At 54.8% G+C, this 19,519-nt stretch overlaps 1 protein-coding gene across 6 annotated transcripts in view; it reads right to left on the reverse strand.

Moving 5' to 3' along the window:
- PEBP4 (phosphatidylethanolamine binding protein 4) overlaps window positions 1–19,519 on the reverse strand; it is a 206,395-nt gene that overhangs the window by 13,399 nt on the left and 173,477 nt on the right. For all 6 annotated transcript variants that reach the window (XM_021072045.1, XM_021072043.1, XM_021072044.1 and 3 more), the window contains 1 exon segment: window positions 200–245. In XM_021072045.1, coding sequence (XP_020927704.1) covers window positions 200–245 — 46 coding nt within the window.

Below are 19,519 nucleotides of genomic sequence, written 5' to 3' on the forward strand. Positions count from 1 at the left end.
GTTACTGCTGTGGCATGGGTTCAATCCACAAGGAGATATCGATGGCAGTGACCTTAAAAGGCAGTTGCGAAGATTAAATCAGAATGTCCAAGTAAACTCTGAGCACTGTGGAATGTCCCCAGCAAGCTGAATTGTCATGGTTCTTGGGATCACCCTCATTGCCCAGGCTGGGGAAGGGGCGCTGGAGGGTCTTACTCACGTGATAACTCCTGGCCCTGTATCTTCCCTTTCCTTATGTCAGTGCCCTGAAAATGAGAGACAGGCAGGGCAAGCGTTACTCCTGGGGCAGCAGAAGACCGTGCCATCACATTCAGACCAGGCGGGCGCTGCTGAGTTCTCTCTCTGAGGGAGCAGGACGGAAGAGGAGGGGACAGCTGCCTGTCCTGGGGGATGCTGCCTGAACAGGGCTGTGGGGTTTGGAATGGTGCCTCGGGGTGTCTGGGGAGAGAGGACAGACAGACATTGCTGAGGGTGGCCTGGTGATGAGGTTTAGACCCTCTGACCTCTGGAGAGCCTGAGAGGACACTTTCACAAGGGCTGTCCCCAGGCTGGGTGCAGGACGCAGCATGCAGCCTGTGGGGTCTGGTCAGATGGAGGCAGAGGCTTGCTCATCCTCTCAGGCTCTCTTTGGGGCCTTCAGAAAACTAGGCCAACGGCTGTCTGAGCAACCAGAAGGGCAAGGAAGGGCCGGAGGAGGCCAGGCTGCCTGAATCTGAGGCACCTACTGCCCCAGCCTTGTCTGGACTCAGCCACAGCCCAGGCAGATTCTTCGGCCCCTGGGAAGGCCTCAGTTTCCCTCCTTCTCGTCCTCCCCTTTCCCTCCTTCTCCTCTTCTCTCAGTGTCTGTGGGATAATGAGGTGAGCCTGGGGGCGGGTGCTAATTACTGTTTGTGCAGGATCGGGAGATGCTCAGATGAAAGGCACTGGAGCTGGGCCCCTGGGTCCGTGCCACAGCTCGGGGCCCCGGGCCATGCCAGGGAGTCCTGCGGCCCCTAGGTGTGGGGTTTTATAGCCTTAATGATGGTGATTAGCATGGCTCTTCATTGATTCTGCCAACACCTAACTGTGCCCTGGCCACCTTTCCACCGAGCCCTTCCGGTGCTGCCCCTGCTCCTCTCCTCAGAGGTGCTCTGGGCAGAGGGGGAAATGGGGGACAGTGGAGGTGGGGGTGGGGGTAGGGGAGCCTGAGGTTTCTTCTCTGTTCTCTTCAGAGATTCTCGGAGTCAGCTGAATGACCCCACCCTAGTGTGGTTTACTTTTTACAAAATGTAAGACCCTCTCCCCGTTCCAGACCCCCCCCCCAATTCTCTAACTTTTTAGGCTGCAGCTTGCCTGCTCACTGTTCTCACTTTGGGCCTTTTTTGCCAGAATGTTCCTCTCCCCCAGGCTCCTCCATGTTCAACTAGGTTATTTTGGGTTGGAAGTGGGGGTGGGAGACTGCAGAAGGACAGACCCCCCGCTTTGAGCCCCCTCCCCCACTTTGTCTCCTTCTCACCCCTTGACACTCCCCCACCCCATCCTGTCTGCCCAGGAGCATCCAGGTGGCTTTCGAATTCAGCCCCTCAGACACAGCAGAACACACTTGCCCTGCTCCCCTCTCAGGCCTGGCCTTATCCACAGCTAGTGTGAAGCCCCATGTGGCCAGGGGCTGAGGTACTGGGGCACTAGGATGCAGGGTAGCGGGGGTCGTGGAAGCCCTCCCCTGGATCCCCTTCTCTCCCAGGAGAGGCGGGGAGGGTCCGAGCCTCAAGCCTCACAGCCGCTCTCCCCAGATAGCTCTCTGGCCACCCTGGCAAGATTGAGAGATGGGGGCTGAGCCAGGGAAGCCCAGCCCAGCCTCCTCCCACCCCCATTCCTTTCCTAGTCAGCCCGGCCAGTGGTTTGTTTAAACAAAACAATAGCAACCTAAGCTGCCTGTTTCTCTTCAATTCCCCACAGGCTTGGGTCCCACCCAGAGTGATAAACAGACCTCTCTCCCGGGCGTGAGTGCAGGGAGGGGGCCAGGGTGCGGATGGGCCCTGGGCCCGTCAGGTCAGAGCGGTGTGGAAAGTCTGATGGGCGCCTTGATCAGGGTGGGAAGGCTCTCCGTCTCCTCCCTTTCCCTCTGGGGAGTCTTTTCTCATCAGCTGGGGCCAGTTTGGCAAAGACACGCGCAAACTCTAGGATTCGTTTGTTTGTAAGGCCTCCCTGCCGGAGCTGCCAGGAGCAGAGGGGAGCAGAGGGCACTGATGGCCTTAGGAGCCTTTGGGGTCTCTCCGGAGCGTGTCCCATGGATGGGTGCTGGGCCTTGCTGGAAGGGAAAGCTTGGAGGGAAGGCTGAGGAAGGACCAGGCTGCAGAAGGGCCCTAGTGCTGTCAGCATGCTATTTACTCCTATGTACTCGCTGGTATTCATTTGCACTGGGCTAAGAAGTGGCTCAGCTCCCTTCTGGCTGGAAACCTGCCTCACTGTCCTGGAGGCCTAAAATTTCTGCTATAGAATTAACACCTAGTGAAACCAAATCCAAAGGGTCAGAGAATGGAGACGCCACAGAGATCAGACCACTTGTCCAGAGCCACAAGACAGTGAGGGGGAGAACCCCAGGATATTCCAGGAGGAAGGGGCCCCAGACCCTTCTGACATTTGACCCACAGTGCTGACCTGTGCTTCCTCTGACATCATGGCAACTGTGTCCCTCCTGTGGGAGGCGTTTCGGGGAAGACCAGTGTTAATGTACAGAAATTACCCAGACAGCTGACGCTGCCGTGGACATGGTTACTCCTGCCCTGGTGCCCCACACCCCACATGGAAACGTGAGCTCTCCTAAAACATCTCGAGCTAAACCATCACAAGTAGCCTGAAGTCACCTTAGAAAGTGGGAAATCTCTGGGGGTGGAGGAGATCCGGGGACAGTTTGAGAAGGGAGGGCAGAAATCTAATGTTCAGAACCCTTCCCAGGGAGATCAGACTGAGGATGGCATCTTACGAGCCTGGCATGAGGACCAGACCCCATACCTGCCAGGTCTGAGCAGAGAAGAGCTCTGGGAGGAGGGCCTCTGAGGGCAGGGGCTGCTGAGAGCCCCCACACTTCGGCTTCCTCGCCTCCACCCCCTCCCCGGCCCCCAGGGACAGGGCTCCTCTTTAGGATGGGCCCCGGGCACAGCAAACCCTCCCTCCTCTTACTACAGCTGAGAGAGGTGGGCATTTTCAAAAGGAACTTGTCTAAATGCTGATTAAAAACAGGAAATCATTGCAGAAATTACAGACAGCGTAACAATAGCTGGGCTTCTTTTTAATCCTCAAGAACACTGAGGAGCCCAGGATGGGTTTTAGGATATCAGGACAGAAGCACCAGAGGTGTCAATGTGTGTGCGAGGATGTCCCGGCCCTTCTAAGTCGCACAGACGAGTGGCCTTGGGAAGGCATCTTCTTTCCTTATCAGCATCCTCTGGAAATGGGGAGCCTGACACCCATCACCCTCTTAGCAAGGGAGCAGAGGAAGGGGTGCAGAATTACTCAGTGGGACCCTTAAGTGCTCAGGATCTAAGACAGTCTCTCCTTTTTCTTAGTTGTTGGTCCCCAATGTCTGCTTGTGTGTGTTCCTGCATCCGTGTGTGTGTGTGTGTGGTGTGCGCACGCACACGCACGTGCGCATGAAGGGTGTGTATAGGGCTGACTGGCATAGGAATTGGCACAAATTGTTCTAATTGTGGAGAAGGAGCTCAACTCCATGGGCCCTTTGGAAGAATTTCCTGGTTTAAAGAACGTGAGATTTCCTTTCCAGCTCTCTCCCACCCTAGAACCTCTTGCTTCTTGTTAGGCTCGGAACTGGCATGTAAGATGCTTAAGAAAAGTTGGGGCTCCATGGAGAGTCATAGCAACCCTATTCTTGGACCAAGGTGATGCAGACTGTCTTAGCAGAGTTTTTACGACTGGCTTGTCTCAGAAAAAGTAAGGAGCCCAGTGCTGTAAGCTGGGAGCCAACCCTACCCCCATCATCTTACATTTGTTAGGAGTTTTTAGCATTTAATCCCCAGGTCACTGTCTAACTGATGGATCTCACAGCAGATCCTGGGTGGGAAGGGCAGAGATCAGTCTCCCCATTCGACTGGAGAGAAACCCAGAGATGCTTCAGCGTCTCAAGGGCAGTGACAGGATCCTCCATCTTTGTAGGCTCTAAGTGGTTTATCCATAGTAGGGGTAGCAGATGTTATCTGTGCCCTGCCGCATCCCTCGGCTCACCGGCTTCCCTTTCAACCTGCTTCTCCTGGTCCCAGGGCCACCACTGGCTTCCAGAGCCTGCTTCCTACCCCCTACCCCCCACCCCTGTGCATTAGGGCAAATGTACTGGGATATTAACAGGCCCTGGCAATAGCTCTTAACCAATGGCTGATGGAAGTGGTGTATAAGGGCTCCAGGTACCCACAGTGGAACTTGTTTGCCCGTGAACCTGCCTTGGGTGTCTTCCTTTTCCTGTCTTGCCCACTGCCTGACTGGTGCTCTCTTGTGTCCCCTTAAAAATAAACTGCTTGCACTAAAATCCTTGTCTCAGGCTCTGTTTCTGGGAGACCCCAAGCTAAGACAGTAAGGGTCCAAAAGGCATTTATGGGATGAATGGGGAGATGGATGAAGGCATTGTTCAAGGTGTCAGAGTAGCTGACTCTTGGTCCTGGCCGCTTCTTCTTCTTTTTTTTTTTTTTTTGGCTTCTCCATGGCATGCAGAAGTTTCTGGGCCAGGGACTGAACTTGAGCCGCAGAAGCAACCCAAGCCACAGCAGGGACAGCAGCTGAGCCCTTAACTGCTAGGTCACCAGGGAATGCTGGTCCTGGCCTCTTCTCCTAAGGCCACACTTCTGCTATGTGGACATGGATCCTTCTGCCCACCTGGGCCAGGTCCCAGAATTCCCTGACAGAAGTGATCCCTGATCCCTGGTTCCTTGGAGAACCACAAACAGATGAGCCAACTAGATGGAAGTCACCTCTAAACTTGGTTTCCTGTCCCCTTGGGGGCAGCCTGATTGGGGGAGGGAGTCCAGAGACACCCCCACCCCCAGCCTGGTGGGGCTCTATAAGACAAGGTGGCCAGATTTGGGTGGTGAGGTCTGGAGGGTGGGGAATGGGCCTGGCTCAGCGCTGGTCCCAGCAGGGAGGCCGGCCCAGTTTCCTCGTTCCCCTTCAATTACCTCCAGACAACTGCCCGCCCACCTGGGCTCATGTGAAGGCCCCAGGTACTCGGACTTGCTGACCTCCCGAGCAGAGGGTCAGCAGCACACTTCCTCGAGTGCTCGGGAGATGATTTAATCTCTTCACCCACCTCTTCCCATCTGGACTGGAGGAGGCAATCACTTCTGCCTGGCTTCAAAGCTCAGTCAGAGGGCAAAGTTTCACTTTGTGATCCCCGGGTCAGCGGGGCCACTGGAGAGTCCTGAACTTGAGAGGTGAGGGGCAGAAAGATGTTGAAGAGATGAGAGAGAGTGGAAGGAGAAATGAGCAAAACAGAGGACTTGGGGGAAAATGGAAAACAAGGAAAACAGGCCAGAGTTCCAGGCTCTCTGACACTGGCACTAAACGAGAGAGCTCCTGGCAGTTTTGCACAGCTGCCTGCAAGCTGCCAAGTGGCAAAGGATCTAGGAAAAGGCACAAGATGGGAAAGTGGCACCCGGCAATCTGTGGATCTTCAGTTCACAAGGGGTAAGTAAGTGGAAGGCACTGACAGCTCCCGGGCTCTGAGATCCCCTGGGGCTGCGGCTGCCAGGCCGCCCAATGCCAGCCTGGAGAGGACCCAGCCCTGGAGACTGTGCTGCTCCAAGGGAAAGGCTGCGATCAATTAATCCCATGGCCTGTTTTTTTTTTTTTTTTTTTTTTTTTTTTTTTTTTTTTGCCCTGGGGCTGGGAAAAGGAGGGCTGGCCACTGAAGAGGGTGGAGTGGAGTCCGTGGGAAATGGTGAGAGGGAGGCAGAGACCTGAGCCCTCCTTCCAGACTCCAGGGTATAACATGGCCAGTTATTTTATGTACGAGTTTCCCTCAAGAAGTGACAACATCAAAGACCTGGCAGGTCTCTTCCTGGCACCTTCATGGGCAGAGGACTGCATGGTGAACACCGTCTTTAGAGAACGCCAATGGATGGCCAGCAGATTCTGGTATTTGGCCCTAACTGGCAATGGGACCCTTGGGTTTTGATTCCTAGTTTGGCTTCAGATCTTCAGTCAGTTACTGCCCTGGGTGTTCAGATGCCAAATGGGTTGGGGTGAGGTGTGGCTGATCAGCTTCCTGGAGGGAGGGGCTCCACCAGGGCCTCACCACTGTCTATGACATTGGGTTAAGAGGCAAGATTTCCCAAGGCTGGGGTCCAGATTACTTGTGGCCTAAACAGTATAGGCTGTCCAAACCTTTTGTTCCAGCCCAAGTGGATGTGGGTGTGGCTCCCAAGTAGGCCATACTGTCTTGCACCTGTGTGTCTGTCACAGTATCTAGCACGGAGTTGGCCCTGAGGGATGATGGCTGGGGAGATAATGAATCAATGAATGAGAAGGCCTGTGAAATAGGAATTAAGAAATAGGAATTAAGGCTCATTTTACAGCATTGAGGAACTCATACTCTAGTGGGGCAGGTACACTGACAAAGAAATAACTGTATTTTATTTTAGGCCTAAATAACTGAAGTCTATAGGAAACGATGGAGGAGCATAGAGAAAGGAAGCTGTATCAGGGAAAGCTACTGAAAGGAGGTTGTACTCAATCTGGGCTTTGAAAGGTGTATAGGAGTTTTCCAGTGCATAGGATAGGGGAGAAGCAGTTTAAGATGAGGAAACTGTATGAGCAGTGTAAACAGGTATGAAAAGAACAGATGGGTCTGGAAGAAGCTTGAGTTAAGGCTGGAAATGTAGGCTGGGGTTAGGCTTGAATGGCAGGCAGTGTTTCTAACACCTGACAACTGAAGCTATCAGCAACCCAAACTTTGGGTCCACAGATCCCAGACCAGGCTTTCTGTTTTCTGAATGCTCAGCAACTGTGAATCTGGGTGGTGCCAGGCTTTGGGACAGTGCCCATGTGGCAGGTCAGAAATAGATGGAGTTGAACTCCGGGACCATGGCCTTACTCAGAGCAGGTGAGCCTAGGACGCCTGAACCCCAAGACCTCCCTTTTATAAACTATAACTTTTTATTTCAGGTCACTAAAGTACAATATTTTCATTGCAGAAAAAATTAAGACCCAGAAAAAAAAAACTGGACAGAAAAATCATCTGCTGGATCACTTCTGCACAGAGATAGCCACCCTGAGAACACCACAGGCTCTCTTCTTTGCATTTGAGTCCCAAAGCTTCTTGTCACGCAGGTGCCAGCTTCGAGTTCCTGTTATTTTTTGGGATCTGGATTGGCTGAACTCCTATCTGACCCCCTTGCTTGGGGAAACTTGCCCTAGTTACTTCCAGTTTTTGGAGCTCAGAGACTGGTTTGGGCTGCAGGAGCTGGTAGGCTCACCCCTCTTTTTTTTTTTTTTTTGTCTTTTGTTGTTGTTGTTATTGTCGTTGTTGTTGTTGTTGCTATTTCTTGGGCCGCTCCCGCGGCATATGGAGGTTCCCAGGCTAGGGGTTGAATTGGAGCTGTAGCCACCGGCCTACGCCAGAGCCACAGTAACTCGGGATCCGAGCCGCGTCTGCGACCTACACCACAGCTCACGGCAACGCTGGATCGTTAACCCACTGAGCAAGAGCAGGGACCGAACCGCAACCTCATGGTTCCTAGTCGGATTCGTTAACCACTGAGCCACGACGGGAACTCCCTCACCCCTCTTTGACCCTTGCCTGTCACAGGTCACCCGTGCTCTGGACGTAGCATCAAGATAGGGTTAGGGGAGTTGCCCAAGTGGCGCAGCAGTAAAGAACCTGGCTAGTTATCCATGAGGATGCAGCCTTGCTCCCTGGACTCACTCAGTGGGTCAAAGATCTGGCATTGCCATGAAGTCTCGGATCTGGCATTGCTGTGGCTGTGGTGTAGGATGGCAGCTGCAGCTCCAACTTGACCCCTAGCCTGGGAACTTCCATATGCCACAGGTTCCACTTAGAAATAGCCAATAAAATATTAAGACAGAATATTAAGATAGATTGAGGGCAAAATATCACGAATAGATAGCTAATGTCAGCTTAGGCAAAGGACTGCCATTTTCTAGATAACACAGAACAACCGCTGAAGCTTTCAGTATCAACAATATCTTGCCTGAATGCCTCATTTATCTGGAATCAGGTAGGAAATTGGGTATTTTTCATAAGAACACTTCCCAATCTCTCGGATTTTATATTTTTAGCTCCCCAATTCCTTTCATCTTAACTATTTTGGATAGCGATCTTATTAAAACACTAGTTCTTATCACGGGGAACACCTTGTGTAATTTTAAATAGCATTGTGGTTGTCACAGTGAATAACCAGTTTTGCACCCTGCTACAGCATAATTCTGCAATGCTGAAAAACAAAGAGAACGGGCCATTCAGCCTTCCACCTGCTCACACCTCCTCAGGGTCCAATAACTTAATAGTGACGTCGTGGTCAGTACATAAAGAAAGGGAACCACCCTTGCAGGGTGCCTGTGATGTGGCAGACATTTTCTCCAGCATCTTTATGCAAGTTAGCCCCGCTCTGATCGCTGCCTTTCAGCCCCTTTCCTGCTAAGGTGCTGTGACTCTCGGGAGATGCCCCCTCCTCGCTGGCAGGACGGAGGCCCTGGTCCTTGATGAGGGAGCTGAGCTTTGTGGTCTGGCTTCTGGCGCCGCAAGAACTGGAGAAATGGTACCACCCAGTTAAAAGCAGCCCCACTGGATCAGTGACTGGGCTTCGGCCCAATGTCATTACCAATTAGCTGTATGACTTTGAGCAAGACACTTAACTTCTCAGCATCTCTGTTTCTGGGTTTGTAATAGGCGACCATAATGATACCTGCCCTGGTTTCCTCACACACTTGTGAATTAGGAAATGGGGTAGTCTGAAGTCTGGCGGTGCCACTCAAGTGTAAAGGTCAGGCGGTTCCCCTTCCCCCGGCTCAGTGCAGAACAAGAGGGGCGAGGCTGCTGCTGGTGGGGGCAGGAGGACAGCAAGGGCTGCTGCCCCAGCCTCCATCTGCCTGCCCTCAGAACCCATCCTGTGAGCTCTCTTTTGCCGTGATGGGCCCAGGAAGCCTCCTGGCAGGGTCATCCTCATGAGGCTAATGGCTGTGCCGTGGGCTTGGAGGTTACTCGGCTGTGAACGTGGGCCCGTCCCGCTGGGCCTGCACTCACCCGGGGGGCACGGAGCGCGTGGCACATAATGTTTATTAATACGCCTTGATGAGAGGCATTAATATCTCCTAATGACACCATCTGAGCCCGGCCTCCTTCCTCCTCTTGCTCCTCTCTCTTCCCCCATCCCGCGGAGACACACACCCACTCAGGGACAGAGACTCGGGGTTCCCAGAGGAGGGACAGGAGGCAGATCTGTCCCAGGACGCAGGGGCTGCAGGGGGGTCCGGCCATGGGTCAGACAAAGGATCGGGGTGAGGGAAGGATGCCGTTGGCTCTGCTCTCAGGTGGAAACTTGGCCAGAAAGTGCTTGGGGGCGGGAGCAAGGGAAGCCAAACGGTGGCAAGATTTTTCCAAAGCTGCTGGGAAGGGTGGGAGCCGCCGGGGCCAGACAGGAGAGGCTGGAGCTGGGGCAGGGCCCTGGATGGGAGCAGGAGGGAGGGAGACCAGAGGCCTGCGGGTCACTCTCTCGGGTCTGAGAAGGCAGGGTAGGGCTGGGGTGGGGGGGGGGTGGCCGGGTGAGAGCTGGAGGAGGGAAGGGGGGCTCACTCACTCAGGCTCGCCCGTGCTCACATCCACACACTCACAGCCCCCCACTTATGCACACTCACTCACACTCATGACAAGTGCACTCACGTGCATGCTAACCTATATACGCGCAACACCCTCAACTCACATGTGCACACTTATGCACACCGCTCACACATACACATGTTCACAGTCACACACCTGCTAATGCAGCCTCCAGCCCCCACATTTACTCATGCACACAAGCCCCTACACAGACATGCCCACAGTCACACACACGTGCTCACACACACATACATTCTTACTCAACACACACTCTCACACAGCCCCACACCTGCACACGTATGCACAGATGCCCACACACCACAACAGTCTCACACACACACACTCACACGGTCATACACAGAGCCCTCCACCTCGCGACTCATGCAACACACCACACTTACACATGTGTTCACAAGCTCACGTACACATCGATACGCACACAACATGCACTCATATACACATGTTCACACACTCATGCACACTTGCAAGGCACTGTTACAGGTATGTGCTCACACACGCACTCACACACACTCTCACATACACGCTCGCACATGGTCAGCCTTTCACTGATGGGAATGTCAGGGACTGAACTCGAGGGGAGCAGCAGGATGAGGGGCGTTCGGGAAGGGGGCCGGTGGCTAATGGACTGTGGGATCAGGAGGAGCGGGTGTGGGAATATCCGGGCCTTTGGCAGGAGACCAGGCCAAAGAGATGAGCGATGAGGACTGAGGTCTGTGAGTAAGAACTGAGCTGTTCTCTGCTACCCTCCAGAGCCTGAGTGCCAAAGGGTGGAGATGCGGAAAGGAAGGGGAGCCGAGGTGGGAGAGGGGTCAACTTGGAGTGGGGCGTGTCCCCTGCCCTCCCACCCCTGCTGCAGTTGGAGCTGCAGGCTGGCCTGCCCTCCCCTTGAAGCAGCAGAGCAACCAGGAAACACTGCAGTTAATCCCCCAAACAAACAGGGCTTGAGAAACTGCATCCTCCCCGCCCCCCAGGGGAGGGAGCTGCAGGGCTGCAGCCTCGGGCCAGCTCTTACCCCCTGCATTTCCATCTCCAGCATCCAGTCCTTCTGGCCGGGGAGCTGCAACCCCAGGAGGAAAGGCCAGGAGGAAAGAGGGGCTGCGGGGTAGGATGAGGCGACCTATAAGCCAGAAGGAGGCCATCTGCCCAGACCTGTGCTCCCCAACTCCAGCTGGGCAAAGGGGGCCTGGCAGCCCCGAGCACCCTCCTGGCCTGGGGAGCGGTACTCCAAGGCTTGTGAGTGGTCAGGCATCTCTGGTGTCTGGAACACTCACAGGTGGTTGTAAGAGCTATGGCGGGGCTTCCCAGGTTCACAGCGTTCACCCATGGCCAAGGCCTCTCAGGGTCTGGCCCAGCAGTCTCCTCTGGCTCCCGGCCCCACTGGTCCTACCGTCTCCTCTTGTTACCTAAGAGGCGCCCCTCATTCCCCCAGCCTGTCTCATCCTGCTCTCTCCTGCCAACCAGAAAATGGCCTGCTGTCTCTGCGCTACTCTGTCCTCCCCGTGTACCATCTGTGGGTTGCTGGTTGTCCTAGAGAACCCAGGCCCCAGAGGCTGGCAGGTTCTCGATCCAGCTCCTGGGCTCTGTCCTCTGCTTTGTCTTCCTCCTTTGCCCCATTTCACGTTCCCTACTTGGCTCCAGTGGGAAGATAAAGCGTAGTCTGGACTTTGGGGCCTCTTTCCCCTTCCCCAACAAAGGGCTTGGACCCAGGGCTGCCTTGTGAAAAAGAAGGAAGGGAGGAAAGAAGGAAGGAAGGAGAGAAGGACTTTTGGAAGAAAGCTTGGGGATCAGGACTTTTGAGCAAGAAAAGCTGCTGGCAAACTTGGAGGCTCCGTGAAAGCCTACGCTCCTTAGAAAGGGTGACAATAAGCAGAAACAGTCTCTCTTTCAAATCACATCTTGCTCTTTTTGGAAGGACTAACAGTGAACTTGGCCCTGGTCCCTTAGCCCCTTGCTACTCAAGAGCAGCAGCAGTATCACATGGGAATGTGTTAAAAATGCAGAATCTTGGGCTCCACCCGAGCCATAGTGTGAATCCGAATTTTTCTTTTAACAAGAGCTCGCAGTGATTTGCAGGCACAATGAAGTCAGAGAAGCACTTCCCTGGAGTCCTGTTCTCAGGGCCCTGGGGGCTCTGGCATGGGCAGGGGGCTCCTCATCAGAACGGTGGTGGCAGCAATGGCGGGAGCCATCTGTACCCCTGTCCCTGACAGTGCCCCCTTCCAGGTCTCTTCCAGGTTCCAGACCCCCATGGGATCACCCTTCCTGACCTGGCTGATCCTCCCCAGACCTGGCTGACCTTTAGGTGCTGAGGTGGCCCCAGCTCTCAAGTCAGATCATTCTGACAGGCTGGGCTCCTGGGTGGTCGCAGGAGGTGGGGAGTGGCTGGGCCTGGCCTGGTGTGTACCCCCTCTTCCCTGCACCGCCGCTTGAAAGCCACAGAAAACAGGCCTCATCAGTGAGTCTTGGCGTCACTCACTATCCTGAAGCTTTGAGTTTCTGGACATGGGCAAGGCAGCCTCCTGCTGATCAGGAGCCGTGTGATCGTGTCTGGGTGCCCTGCTTGGCGGGTGCTCCAGGAGGTGCTGGACACACATCCGTTGGTGCTTCCTTCTCCCCCATCATGCTCCCCATTCCCAGGTCTCATTGAAGAGGGGTATTTTTATCCCCGAGTGTTCAGAGGCTCCGAGTAAGGAGGAGGCAAGAGAACACTGCTCTTTCTTGCAGACTAAAGACCAGAGCAGGTGTGTAAGGTGGCCCAGGTGGCGGGCTGTCTGCTCTAGGGCCCTGACCCCAGCAGGAGGCCTGCAGCGAAGTGACCTGCTCAGCTATCTCTCTTCACAGATGCCTGGGCAAGGCTGCCATCGCCGATGAGCTGCCGGTCTGCCCTCGTGTTCCTTGGCCACACCAGGGCCCATGTGGTGGGCCTTCATGCCCCTGCCTACTGTGTCACAGCTAAGGGAACAGAGAACGTGGCCCACTGGTGGTCTGCGGGGTCCAGGCCCAAGCAGCTGCCAGCCAGGCTGAGAGCTTGCTCTCACGCTGTTGTGTCACCTTTTATTGTGCCTGGCAGGCAAATGCCAATCTGTGGGGCTTGGCAATCACAGGGAAAAAACGAATGAGACTGAGCTCAGTAAACTCCACCCTGACCTCACAGTTGGTCCCATACGTCTCTGGAATGCTTGGGAACCACCAAGGAAGGGGATCCACGGCCCTCTCCTGCAGGGCCAGCTGAGCCTGGGTTGCTATACTGCCCCTTTAGTGAGTGGCATCTGTTAAGGGCCACTCAGTTGAGCCCCACAGGCCGGTGGGAAGGTCCGTGTGCAGGGGACCCGGTGCCCACTCTCCTGCCTGGCAGGTGGAGAGCTGGGCTCAGGGCGGCTGTGGTGCTTGGCTGCCGGCCCGATCAGGATCATCACGTCCCAGAATGTGTTGAAATGGGCCTTTGCACAAACTTGAAGAGGACCCAGCAGTTTCAGGTGACAGTGCCCAGGGCCATGAGGAGATGGGAGGAAAGGGGACGGGGTGGTGGCAGGGAAGAAGCCCAAAGGGGGTCAAGGGGCCCGTCACCTCGGGCCTGCATAGCTGCTGACTGCAAAGGCTCCTGGGGTGGGGGTTCAGCCTGCCTCCTTTCAGTCCCTGCCCATGTGGCTGGACCTCAGAGGCCTTCTACTGGTAGTCTGGTGTCCTAGGATGCCAGGCCAATCCCTAGGATATGCCATGGGGAGTTGGGACAAACTTCTCCCCATAACTTTTTTGTTGTGAGCAGTTAATCGCCCTGGCATCTGAGGCTGCGTGACGAGCAAGGGGCCTTTAATGAAAGCAAACGACAGCTGATTAATCTGCCAGCTCCAGAGCCCCACTCCTCTCTGTGGGGTCTGGCCACGCTCCATTCAGCCCTGATGGCCTGCACCAGCAGGGTGGGCTCCAACCTATTACCACTGGCACTTCTAGCCCTAATGGGGGAGAGGGTGAGCCCCCGCCCCTCTTCTGCCAACACCTCCCCCAGCCAGTAGTTCTCTACCTCATGAGGGGCTGGCCCTGGAGGAGTGGGCTTGGCCCACTGGATGCTGGTCCTGGGTGAGCCCCCCCCAGGAAGGGGCCAGATAGCTCCTCACTGGAATCTGAGTGAAGGAATTACATTTAGGAGGGAAGCTGGGGGCAATGTGGCAGATGTTTTTCAGTTACTTACTGACTGCGGCCTTGAGCAAGTGATCAGGACATCAGGTCATTTGCACTGTGGGAGAAGGCAGAGAGGAACTGGGGCTAGGAGAAATCTCCTCTTCTACCCCAGTTCACTGACTCTGGCTCCTGGCTAATGCCAACACAGCCCACATTTACTGAGGTCCCGCTGGGTACCAAGGGCTGTGCCCATGAGAGTGAGCCTTACTGTCTGGCGGGGACATGAGAGTCAGGAGGTAATTACAGGTATGATGAGTGCTGAGAAGAGTACTTATAGAGGGCCTAGTCTTCGGCAGGGAGGGCTTCTTGGAGGAAGCATGAATAGGCTCTCCACCTGACCGTGGTACTTGGTAGGGGAAGGTAGGCCCCTGTTTCTGGACTCCAGCGGCCAGGCCAGGGCTCTTTCAGAGCCTCCTCATCCCCAAGAAACCCCAGACCCTTATCAACTCTCCTTGAGATGCTTGAACCTTCCCCTGGGGCTGCCTGGGGGAGGGAGGGGGTGCTGGGGATGAAGGAGCAGGAAAGGGAGAGTCAGGCTGGGAGTGGAGGCTACTGACCTTGTCCCCAGCAGGGCCCCCTGCTGGGAAGCAGAGGCAGAGCTCCCTTTGGATGAGAAACCCCCTCAGTATCTGCAGCAATAAAAAAGGGGCCCCGAGCTCTCTCTCACTGCAGCCTCTAATGACGGGGTTGGGGTGTAATGAATATCTGTGTGCTCATAAAACAGACTAATGACCGCCCTCATTTAATGGACCCCTTTCATCCTCACTTGTTCCCAAACCAGAAGGGACCATCCTGGGGACTGAGGCCGGATCGTGGTGGCAGCCATAGACCGTGGCTGTTTGGGTTGGGGGCCCCTTAGTTCCTGGGCCTGGGGCCCCATGGAGGCTGCCTTTCCCTCCTCCATCCCTCATCTGGTTGAAACAGCCTGAGGAGTCTAGGGAGATGCCTGACAGTGACCTTAGGGCTTTAGGAAGCTGCCAGGAGATGGAGAGGGAGGGAGCATTTACACCCTGATTTTTAAGAACAGTGTCGACATCTGTAACACGTGGCCCAGAGAAAAGAGCATCTAGCCACTGTGGTGGCATCCTGCCCCTTACTCTGCCTGGTACTGATAGGAGCTGGGGAATCAGCCCAGTGTGACTCCCTTCACCTGAGAGAAGAGCTAGACTCGGGAGGGAGGGGCTTGCCTGCTGAATCACCAGCAACACCTGTGTTTTGCTTGGGAGGTCTCACTGCTCGCTGGGGACTAGCCAAGCCTGACCCTGTTTGGTTTCCTGGAGCTTGGTGAGATCACAGCCCTGGGTGTTGTGGCTGCAGGCCAGTGACCTGCCATGCAGGGAGTATTTTTAAAGAGATACTTGCCCCTGTGCTCCCAGGATTAGCTCACTGAGAGGCTCAGGTTTTTCTTTGAGAACCCCGCATCCCGCTCCCCAGTTTGAGTGTAGAAATTGGTCAGGAGAACATGAAATCCCTTGGGATATGATGGGTAGTGGAAATAATTCAGTCTGCTTGCCACGGACAAGCCTCTGGGGGTAGCCAGGGGGTCGTGGTGGCTGGTAGCATCTGAGGCAAGTGAGATGGGCAGAATTCAGAGGCCCCATGTCCTGGAGGAAGGAGCAACAGGCCGATTTGCTTTCCCCAGAGTTCCAGAACTGTGGACGAACTGTGGTCTTTTGGTCAGAGTCTGGAGAGGAGCCACAAGCCACCATGACAAGGTCTGCCAGTGGCAAGAAACTCATCTATGAGTCAGCCTGTAGCCTCAGTGTTCCCATCTGGGCGCTGGCCCAGCCCTGCCTCCAGGCCATCTGCAGATAATTGGGGTCAGTGAAGGGCAGAGGATCCCACGAATGCAGGTTCCCGGGCCCCTAACCAACCTCTCATTTTCATGTGCCCTCTCCTGGGAGACAGGCCCCCCTGACAATGCAGGGCAGGAAAAGCACTGCCCCCGGGTCACATGTGGCTCTAGGCAGGTGGCACCCCGGTAGAAAAGGCACCTTGAAGAGAGGTGCCGAGAGCAAACAGGTGAGTCACTTGGAGGCTGTGTCGTGGTTATTAGACAGTAACAACCACCATTCAGGACGCGTGTCAGCCACTCTCCTCTCTTGAGGCCTGTCAAGCACTTTCACGCCACGGGAGCAGCGTTTAACCCTCTTTCACAAAGAGGCAGCAAGGGCAAGGCTTATCACCCCCATTTAAAGGTGGGGAACCCAAACTCCCGGGAGATTAAGTGACTTGCCCGAGATCATAGCCCCGATCTGGGAATGGAATCCAGGTGTCCTTCTGGCCTGTGATCTAAGCCTCCTGACTCATAGTCCACGGTTACTCTGCCTGCACCTCATAACAAAGCGGGCTGTGTTGGGGAAGTCAGTTCTAAAGGGAAGAGATGATTTCTTTCCCCTTTGCTGGAATTTCTCGAGTGACCTTAGATGTGCTCAAATTAGGCTGAAGGACCATTCTGGATCTTCCTAGATCTCTTCTGGGTCACACCCAGGCCTGGGGGCAGGAAACCTTTCGGAAAGGGGCAGGCTACTTTCTCCAGTGCCCTCCTGACCCAGAGGACCCTGAGTGCCATCAAGGGGGCACCGAGGTGAGCATGGGCCGTAGTGAGTCAACATATTACTAGCCTTAGGTCCTGCAGAGGCATTGGCAACCTGACGGGGAGGTGGGACCTGGAGGGACGAGGGATGGCCAGGTGGCCTGGGGTGGGACCGGCGCCCTCTGGCTGGAGGCTTTACCCGTGCAAGGCTGAGAGCTCCTCAGGCTTAACAAATAAGAGCTCAGTTTCCCTGTGAACTTGGCTTTGTACTTTCTGTCTCAAATGTTCTCCTCTGATTCTCATCTTTCCAGTCTAGTATCCACTTCTCTTCTGCTCTGAAGCTTTCCGCAGGTACTCTCCCCCAGGGTTTCTCCCTCTGTTAGACCTGCAGCTGCCTGCTCTTCTGCATCCCCTCTGGCCCTAAGCTCCTCCAGAGCATCTTTCTTGTCCCCGTGCTGCTCTGGCTCCTGGGGCCAGAGGGGAAGGACTGACACACAACAGTGATGGCCTGGTACCAGGCGTTCCACGTTCATTAATGCTCTCGATCATCCCAATGACCCCGCAAGGCAGGAAACTAAGGTGGGGGGAGGGCCGCTGCTTGTCCAGGTCATTAGGTGGCACAGGTGGGATTAAATCCTGGAATTGCTGATTTCAGACGTGATGCTCTTTGCCCAGCTCAATGCTGTCCCTCAAATGTTTGCATAGAAGACCATGGGAGAAAGTGATGAAATGGATTGTGTCTATGCAATTGAGTCAAGGCGTTGTCCTCTGGCTTGAGAAGTGCACCCGGAGTTTCCATTGTGGCTCAGTGAGTTAAGAACCCATGAGGACATGGGTTCGATCCCTGGCCTAGTTCAGTATGTTAAGGATCCTGCGATGCCGTGAGCTGTGGTGTAGGTCGGCAGCTACAGCTCTGATTGGACCCCTAGCCTGGGAACTTCCATATGCCATGGGTGCGGCCTGAAAAAAAAGAAAAAAGGAAAGAAAAATGCACCCAACCTGTGGCAGAAGAAACATTTACATTTCGCTAGATTCAATTTGCTTGCTTGCTTCCTTTCTTCTTTTTTTTTTCCTAGAAGCATTTTTGCTGCAGTGACCTGTGGAAGGGCCTCAGCATGTCCCTGGTAGATGCCCCCCACCTCCCACCAACAGAAGGAGCACGGCCATTTCTCTACGAATTAGGAGCCCAGGTGTGGAAGCCACCCTGGGAGAAGTGAGTCCTGGTTGCCAGGACTGATCTGTGTGGGGACAGGCTGGGCTCCTCGGCTCTGGAAAACCACCAGAGGCCCTGGCTGTGGGCCCTTGCTGTGGGGTCTGTGATTCTGTTCTCTGGCCTTTATGGAGTAGAACAGGGGAGGGTGCAGGTCCCCAGCCTTGGGGGAGAGGTCCGCTCTTGGCCACAAGGTTTCCGGTGCCTTCCTCCTGCCCTCCTCTTTCGCTGCAGCCTCTTCCTCCTCTGTTCTCTCTTTCCTCTCTCTGGTCTCCTCCTCTTCCTTCCTTTCTTCTGCCCTCTTCTCTTTCTCCTCCTCTCCTTCCTCCATGAACCTCAGCCTTCCATCTGAAAACAGGCGTCTTTACATCACTCCCCTGGTCTGCCTCCTCCTGATGGGCACCATCCGGTCAACAGGACACTCTGCAGGAATGGAAGCGTTCTGGACCTGCACTGTTTTTTACAGTGGCTGCTGGCCACACGTGCTAGTGAACGCGTCAAATGCAGCTAGTGTGGCTGAGGAGCTGAACTTTTAAACCTTTTATTAAATTTTAATTAATTTTAATTTAAATTGGCACGTGTGGCTCATGGCTACTGAACTGGACATCAGAGCTCTAAAGGATACCTCCTAGTGCAGGACCCCTGGAGGTTCCCCTCCTTGCCTAGACCCTGCCTCTCCTCCAAGCCTTTGTGCAGAACCAGCTTCCCCATCTGTGACCCGTGAGCGGCTCTGGAGACCTGGGTTCTGGGCTTGGAGCTGAGTGACCTTGGACATTGAATCTGGGAGCCTCAGTGGCCTCTTCTGTCAAATAATGAAGATAATTATTTTTTGGCCATGCCTTTGGGCATGTGGAAGCTCCCAGGCTAGGAAATGAACCCATGCCACAGCAGTGACCCAGGGTGCTGCAGTGATAATGCCATATCTTTAACCTGCTGCTCCACAAGAGAACTACTAAAGATAACTTCTTGAGGAAGATGCCCAAGCCTCAAGGCTTCCTTCCAGCTCTAAGTTCAGTGCTTTTTTGGGCCAGAGCCTGCTATGATCAGATCTGTGTGAGTCAGTGTGATGTGAGCAGGAGGGCAGGCTCTGTGTGTGTGTTACCTATACATGTGTATTGGCACGCATGCACACAGGTGTGTGCACATGAGGGGGTGAGGGGCAGCAGTGAGACCCTGGGGATCCTGAACTGCCTGAGACTAGGAAAGGGGTTAAAGGTTCCTTAGATGGAGAAGGCTGCGGCCTGACTCTATTCCTGCTGGGCGTCTGCCCACTCCTTGGCCCAGGCTGTTTCAATGATGCCCCAGACTTCCTCTTTGGCCATAAAAGTCTCCCGGAAAAGCCTTCCCACAGAGGCCCCAGGGATTTTCTCAGGGAGTGTGAGAGCAGGAGCCCCAGGCCGTGTGCGCTCTCCCACAGAGCCGTGGGCCCTGGCACTGGTGGAGATGACTGTCCCAGCTTGGAGTGGGGGGAGGAGGGGCTTTGCCTGGATCCAGGCCCTGGTCTATGCAATGCTTAGGCTTTTAGTCAACTCCAACAACTTGGATATGCACATGTGTCCACACACACACACACACACACACACAAATTGTGTACACACTGTGTAGGGAGGTATGGTAGGGAGAGAAAGCAGCCTTCACTACTCTGCCCTCCCTCCAGCCTGGATCCTCCCATGTCTGGAGAGAGAGGTGAATCCCTAAGAGAGGGTGTCCTGACTGAGGCTCCTTGGGCGTGATGGAGGAGAGGAGTCCTCTG

Source organism: Sus scrofa, chromosome 14 (genome assembly GCF_000003025.6).
Source record: "Sus scrofa isolate TJ Tabasco breed Duroc chromosome 14, Sscrofa11.1, whole genome shotgun sequence".
Classification (NCBI taxonomy): Eukaryota; Metazoa; Chordata; class Mammalia; order Artiodactyla; family Suidae; genus Sus; species Sus scrofa.